This window comes from Pipistrellus kuhlii, unplaced genomic scaffold (genome assembly GCF_014108245.1).
Source record: "Pipistrellus kuhlii isolate mPipKuh1 unplaced genomic scaffold, mPipKuh1.p scaffold_m20_p_6, whole genome shotgun sequence".
NCBI classification, from domain to species: Eukaryota; Metazoa; Chordata; class Mammalia; order Chiroptera; family Vespertilionidae; genus Pipistrellus; species Pipistrellus kuhlii.
The window spans coordinates 33,266,415-33,274,516 of NW_023425562.1; the positions used below are offsets into that span (position 1 = coordinate 33,266,415).

An 8,102-nucleotide genomic window follows, 5' to 3' on the forward strand; every position below is an offset into this window, starting at 1 on the left:
ATAACTATTTTATAACACTATATGCATATAGATAGAAATCACTTGAAGTATGTAAAATACCTATAGTTGCCCTATCCTATATAATGAGATAATATTCAAATCGACCATCATTCCAACACACAAGATGGCCAGCAGGGGAGGGCAGTTGTCTGCCATCAGATCAGCAGGGGAGGGCAAGTAGGGGCAACCAAGCCTGCAGGGAAGGGCAGTTAGGCATCAATCAGGCTAGCAGGAGAGTGGTTAGGGGGTGATCAGGCTGGCAGGCAGAGTGGTTAGGGGAAATCAAGCAGGAAGGCAGGCAGGCAAGTGGTTAGGAGCCAGCAGTCCTGGATTGTGAGAGGGATCCCAAATTGGAGAGGGTGCACGCTGGGCTGAGGGACACATTCTAACCCCCCCACCCCCGCATGCATGAATTTCGTGCACCAGGCCTGTGTGTGTGTGTATTTATTAATACGTAAATTAGGCCAGGACACCTTAACGGTCACAACCAGCTCAGGAGGAGGGGCCTGGCATGGGCCCAGAGCCTGAGAGAACAACAGGCAGGGGGGCTAGCCCCCAGCCCCAGCCCTGCAGCTGCAACCCTGGGCTGCTGGGGCTGGAGTGGAGACACAAACCCACAGGGGTGTCGGGTTCAATTCTGATCAAGGTTGCAGGCTCCTCCCTGGCCAGGGCCCAGGTCAGGGCTCATGCAAGAGGCAACCAATTGAAGTTCTCTGTCTTTCCCTCTCTCTTCCACGCTCTCTTAAAAATCAAATGGGAAAATATCCTCAGGTGAGGATAAAAAAAGAAAGAGATGTCATATCCTCTGAAAGAGACATCTTGAGAATGCCTAAATAAAGTTGTCGTTTTCATGGTGAAGGGACTGGAGTTCGTATTGATGAAAACACCTTGGCAGCTGCGGCGGCCGACAATAGCAGCAGCAGCAGGGTGATGGGGTTGATGCCTTCCCCTGATCAGCCCGGTTGCCTCCAACAGAGGGAGACTAGACCTTGGCTTAGGTTCACTCCCCATCAGTAGGACATCCCCTAAGGGCTCATGAACGGAGAGACACCCCCTCCCCCAGCACGAATTTCATGCACTGGGCGTCTATATATCTACAGATATAGATATAGATATAAATATAGATATAGATATAGATACAGGCGCAGTGACCACCAGGGGACAGATGCTCAATGCAGGAGCTGCTGCCTGATGGTCAGAGCACTCCCACAGCCAACCTCCCCTGGCTGGCCAAACTCCTATTGTCCTTCCCCCAGCCCCCAGCCACCAGTGGCCAAGCTCCTGTGTCCCTCCTCTCCCCCACCTCCCACCATTCTTCCACTCGGCCCGCAGGCCTTGATCAGCCCTGATTGCTGACCAGTCTAGGAACCCTACCCATGCACGAATTTCATGCACTAGTAAGTATATAAGCTACATGAAGGCTATGCTTTTCTCTCCCATGACAACTACCAGAAAGTCTTATGCATAAAAAGCATATAATAAATATATAGACTTTTAAAAATTATAGTACAATAAAATCTTCCAGAGAGATTTCATAAAATGAAAAAGAGATTATGTTAAAAAAACAAAAAAAAAACAAAAACAAACAGTAGACATTAGAACCCAACAGAATACGCCTTCTTCAACCAATGATGAGCTATAGATGTTAGGTGATAGACATACTTAAAAGTTACCAGTCCTAAAATACATGTGTGTGTTTTTTAATTTTTTGTTTGTTTTTCGTCTTCACCCAAGGCTATGTTTTTATTGATTCCAGAGAAAGAGAAAAAAACATCAGTCAGCTGCCTCCCATATGCACCCTGACAGAGGATCGATCCAGAAACCTAGATATGTGCCTGACTGGGAATCAAACCCATGACCTTTCAGTGTATGGGATGATGCTCCAACCAACTGAGCCACAATAGCCAGGACTATAACACACATTTTGTTGTTGTTTTTTAAAATTGGTCTTCATTGTTCAAAGTATTTTTTCCTCTATTGACCCCCTCCACCCCATTTCCACCCTGGGTTATACATATATGTCCATGGGTTATGCATATCTTACTAATAAAAGCCTAGTTGGTCCTCATGCCATCATGCCATGATGCCCTCACACCATCACAAGATGGCTGCATGCACAAGGCGGGTAGGTCCCCGCCGTATACTTCCACTGAGGCTCCCGCAGCCCCGCACCCACCATGGAGGCAGGACCCCGGCTCCAGCCTATCTCTTGGGGCTGTGGGAATCAATCACGGGACTCCCACACCGTGAGAGGGCACGGGTCAGGCTGGGGGACCCCTTCCCCCGAGTGCATGAGTTTTGTGCACGGGGCCTCTAGTATGCATATATGTTCTTTGCTTTATCTTTTTCCCCATCCTTCCCAACCCCAGTCCCACCCCCGAAATTCATCAGTCTTTTGTATGCTTCAATGTCTTTGATCTATTTTGTTCATCAGTTTATTTTAGATTCCACATTTTAAATATTTTTAAAAAATGTTTCCCATGTATTTTGCACTTTTGAAGAATTTAAAACTGGTGGCATATACAATAAAGATAGTGACAGAAAGAAAGTTAGCCCTCCTTATGCCATTATTTACACAAATAGATTTTTAAAACAATTTACTTAAGCAAGATGTCAATACTGTTTAGGTGCAAAATTTCCAATCAAATGGACAGCTCCTGAGGCTGCACTATATGGTCGGTTTACAATAAAGTCTGATGTGTGGTCATTTGGAATTCTACAGACAGAACTGGTAACAAAGGGCAGAGTGCCATATCCAGGTAAGCTTGCATTTTATTAGCTTTTGTTTATCCCATTAGTGGGTTAATTGGAGATTATTAGGAGCAGAATGTAAGGGTGAAGGCCTTTTTTTCTTCTCTCATTGTCTCTTTATTTTTCTCTCCCTCTCTCTCTATTTTGGCATTGGATGGATAGCAACCCAAGAGAGTCACAATCCTTGAGATAGGGTAAACACATGATGTTTGCCCCCTTTGACTTCAGCTTTCTCTCTTAGGGTATTTTCCAAAAGCGCTATTTATCTCTATTGTTCTCTCAGATGATATATCTTTAATATCCTGCCTCATCTTGCCCTCCCCAACCTCCCTCTCCCAGCCCCTCTCTTACAAGTTGTGATAACAGAGTGAGCTGTGGATGAAGGTAGGGGAGTTACAAAGGAATACAAGAAAGGAACTGTGTAATAACTTGAAGAAGGTTAAACAGGTTACAGAAAAGTGACTTTGATATAAATTACATAGTAAGTGTCCTTAGCAAAACCAAGACTAAAACGTTTTCTTCTGAGTTTGTAACTGAAAGTTCTTTTAAACACTATCCTACTGCTCACTGTTCCTTATTAGCCCACATTTGATAATTAATAACTATTAATATCAGAACCTCAAAGTACCACCCTGAATTTTCATTAATCAATTGGGATTGCCTTTTGAAGGCTTTAGTATTGAAAGTAAGGTTTACTGTGGAATGAAAAAAACTAATTTATTTCTTTGTTAAAATAATAATTTCACTAAGTAAACTTAATATACTTTGAATCAGTTTGTGGCTAGGGGATTTATTTTATTCACCCCCCACCCCTGCCCCCAGTTTTACTGAGAAATGACTGACATACATCACTATATAAACTTAAGACATACAGCATAATGGTTTGATCTACATATATATTATGAAATGATTCTACAATAGGTTCGTTATATGTTAGTGGTGGTTGGCGTCATTTTTTAAAAATATATTTTTATTGATTTCAGAGAGGAAGGGAGAGATAGAAACATTAATGATGAGAGAGAATCATCGATTGGCTGCCTCTTGCACACCCCCTACTGGGGATCAAGCCTAAATTCTGTGCATGTGTTCTTGACTGGAATGAAACCCAGGACCCTTCAGGCTGCAGGCCGACACTATCCAATGAGCAAAACTGGCCAGAGCTTTTTCTTTTTTAATTTATCTTTATTGTTGAAAGTATTAGAGATGTCCCTTTCTTTCCCCCATTGACCCTTTCTAGCCCTACCTTTACCACACTATTGTCTGCATCCATAGATTATGCATATAAATCATTGGTTATCTTTTTATTTTTTTAAAAAACTTCATTGTTGAAAGTATTACATAGGTCCTCCTTCTCTTCTTCCCCCCCCCCCTCCCCCCATTAACTTCTTCCAGCCTGCTTCTGTCCTCCCCTCAACCCTCAGGCCCTCACCATTACATTGTCTGTGTCCATGGGTTATGCGTATATGCATACAAGTTCATTGGTTGATCTCTTCACAACCCCTCCCCTGCCTTCCCTCTGAAGTTCAACAGTCTGTTCATGCTTCTAAGGCTTCATCGGTTTTTAATGTTTGAATCTTGTGTGCTAGGTATGGTAAACCGTGAAGTGCTGGAACAGGTGGAACGAGGATATAGGATGCCTTGCCCTCAGGGCTGTCCAGAATCTCTACACGATTTAATGAAACTTTGTTGGAAGAAGGACCCTGATGAAAGGCCAACATTTGAATATATTCAGTCCTTCTTGGAGGACTACTTCACTGCAACCGAGCCACAGTACCAGCCAGGAGAAAATTTATAATCCAAGTAGCCTATTTCATATGCACAAACCTGCCAGAATGTAAAAAACTTACATAGACTTCCTCACATACAGGAATCAAAAGAAGAAAACCTTCACTCCGCATGTTTTTAACGGTAAACTGGAATTCCAGATATGGTTGCACAAAACCACTTTTTTGTGTTCCAAATGTTAAACTCTGAAGTACCAGTGATGAATTCTTCAACTTATTTCAGGGTCCAAAGAAAGTATAGCTAAGATATTGATGACAGTGTGAGTGATAGCATGGCAATGAAAAGCAACAAGGCTACTGTTCATAAGTCGCTTCCTTTCTTTTATTCCCCACATTCAGAATTTTTAAGAAAAATTTATCATTATAGATAAAACGTGGGAGATATGAACAGTTATGCCATAAGATCTAAAAATCAAGGAACTTAATGGGACCAAATGATTCCATTCCATTTTTTAAATTTGCTCACATTATTCTCAAACTTTTTTTGTAAGTTGAATTTAATATGCAGTTTTAATATATGCCTCCCTTGCATGGAAATGAGCAAGGTGTTTTAGAAACAAAAAAGAATATAAGCAACATCTAAATCTTGGCTAAGTGTTAGGCGACAGCAGTGGGATTTGAAAGTATAGTGCATCAGTTAAAATTCAAACTTGTGGGACTGGAAAGTAGAACTTTTTCACCTTAAATCATTTTCTGAAAAGCTCAGTTTGGAATAATGAATGTAGTTACAAAGTAAGTTAATCTTTTATAAGTTTGCATTGATTTTTTAAAGGCAATATTTAATGAAATTGTACTATCCAATCTAAGATATCCAATCTTTAGAATAGCATGAAAAAAATAAATCCCAGAATTTAAATAGGTATTATGAGATATTACTAAGTATGTACTTATGGTGTGATGGGTGCCACAAATGTAAAAATATCACTAGATCAGGGACTTGAATGCACTTTTGCCCTTGTTGCATATAGACTAACAGAAGAATTGTATTTAAAAGAAATATGAGAAAAGAAAAATGTGAAAGTTTTACAGATAGAGAGATGGAATGTTATGTTTAATGTTGATTTATGGAATGACAAAATGGCTTTGCTGGCACTCAAAGCTTCTCATCTATTTTTTGAGATATTAAGAGTTGTAAGATATGACTGAAAGACTCATCTAACCATAAACACTAAATGATTGTTATAGCCTCAAAATAACAAGTTAAGGCTTCCCACTAATTCCAGTGATACAATTTTTATGCAAAACATTTGTAAAACTCCAGTTTTCAAATTCGTGTTTGAATCTATATTCACTTTTAAAATATACTTAACAGTGATGAATTTTTCCCCTTTTATAATTTAGTTGATTTAAAGTGGAAAACTTATTTAGAATAACAGTGGTGAGAAGGGGGACAGTTTTTGCTCATTTAAAGTACCGAAGTGAAGTATACAAAATAAGACTGATTTTTATAACTAACTCAGAAATTCCAAAATATGAATTTGAATAACAACATTATTAACCTAAGGATCTAGCAAAGGAACTGAATCTGACAAATGTCTGGTATTTATGTTTTAAACATACTCTTTTATAGTCACACTAAATAAAACAATATAATAGGTCCCCCTATTTTAGAGATATAGTTTTTAACTACCATCACTTACCTGATCATTACATTGAACATTCTGTGCCATGATCTATGTGGAAATTTAAAACTATTTTAAAATGTGACAGAAGACCTTCATGCAAGTTGACAATAGTTCTGGTACTGAAAATTGTGGTGGTTTCTTATGTTTACGTAACCTGCTTAGCATTGAATCCCTCTTCCAAGAGGATCTTCCTGTGAAGACTGCCATCAAGTCACCTTTACTCTTAATGTCAGCAACCTGTGACATCAGATTTTTAAAGGGCTCATGTGAACTATGGTATAATTTTTCTAGCATTTAAAAAAGGGTAATAAAATTATATGTTTATGTACTAATTCTGTTCAGAAAAATAAGCCAGGAAAAGATGATGGTATTCATTTGGTTTTGACTAAATGGAGCTGTTCCTTATAATATCATTTGTATAGTAAGGAAATAACACTAACTCACTGTGTATTCAGTTTAAATGATTATGTATTTTTAACTTGCCAAGAAAAATAAACAGCTTTGTACATTTGAAGATTTTTCTCCCAACACCTTTTCACCTTCAGTATCTTACTGTGGAACTTGACCCTTAACCTCTTCCCCCCCCCTCAGAAAAAAGTTGGCAAAAACAACCTTATAGCACAAACACTTTTTAAAATAAATAATGGTAGCCTAAAACTTCATATTTTTATAAAGTATTATAATATTGTTTTGTGGATAATTGAAATAAAAATTCTCATTGAATGCACCCATTTATATTTTTTTGCCACTATTCATATTTTCTCACCAGATTTTAAAAATTGGTATTTAAAGCAAAGTATTTAGAAAAAAACATTTTCAGTTCTATCTCTTGAGCAGAGTTAAATCAGTTCTTTATTAAGTTCATTCTATGTGGTTTATTTTCCATGTCAGGGGAATGACATTATTTTTGCAAGTTTTTGTTTTGTTTTTTTAAGTAATATCAGCAACTACAGGTAATGTATTGAACAGAGAAACCTAAGTAATTTGAGTTAAGCTATTCTCAGAGAATCTGTGTTAAAGAATATAAAATAGAATAACCACTTTTGATCATAAGGAACTTAATTTTCTAGAAATGAAAAAATACATGAGCCTATTTCTGTGTATTTTAACTTCTATAAGTATAATGAAAATAAAACTATACTAAATTATGAACGGACAGTCAAAACCATGTTATTTTCAATAAGGTATTAGTATTACCTTTTATTATATATATCTAAAATTATTGGCTTTGTTTTTCCCTGATGATTTCAGATGAGTAACATTTAGTCAAACATAATTTAGTAAATATATATTAAATATTTTTTACAATATAGTAATAGTGCATCAATATTTCCCTACTTTGCTAGTTGTCTTTTAATTTTGCATGTAATATTTTTGACATTTCAGTTGTACATTTGTATGTTGTCAAGCCTCCTTTTTTATGCTTAAAAAGTCCTTTGCATTCCAAGATTAAATATTCATCTCATTAAATTTTATGCTTCTTTATATTTCTCTTTAATTCATTTGGAAGTTATTTGAGTATAAAATGTGACTTAAGGATCTAATATGATTCCCTCCCCCATATAATTTTCCCAACACCACTTGTTGGTTAATTCATTCCCATCCGTAGTTTTTGGTTCTTTACTTATGCATCTATCTCCACACATCTATTTTGTCCAATTAATTTGCCATTCCACTTTTAATTACATATTAATTGTATTAATATTAATTTTAATCACTTGATAATACATTTTAATAATTAAGCAAGTTGCCTTTGATAATTCCTTTTTTGAAAAAATCTTGGTATGCCTACAAATTCCTGATGAGTTAAGATTTTTCATATTTCCAAAAATTTCAAGTGAGATTTTGGTTAGGATTGCATCATGCTTATAAATTAATTTGGTAAGAATTAACATTTTCCGGATCAATCTCCCCATCTAATTTATGCAACACTTCGTTTACA

At 37.3% G+C, this 8,102-nt stretch overlaps 1 protein-coding gene across 3 annotated transcripts in view; it reads left to right on the top strand.

The window, feature by feature from the left end:
- The window catches only part of YES1 (YES proto-oncogene 1, Src family tyrosine kinase), a 50,442-nt gene extending 42,812 nt beyond the window's left edge, over positions 1-7,630 (top strand). For 2 of the 3 annotated variants that reach the window (XM_045574912.1, XM_036418041.2), the window contains 2 exons: positions 2,628-2,759; positions 4,338-7,630. In XM_045574912.1, coding sequence (XP_045430868.1) covers positions 2,628-2,759; positions 4,338-4,546 — 341 coding nt within the window. In that variant the 3' untranslated portion in view covers positions 4,547-7,630. Of the gene's footprint in view, positions 1-2,627; positions 2,760-2,913; positions 2,955-4,337 lie in introns of those variants that run through there. The other variant, XM_036418042.2, reaches the window with a different exon arrangement.
- The last annotated feature ends 472 nt before the right edge of the window (positions 7,631-8,102 follow it).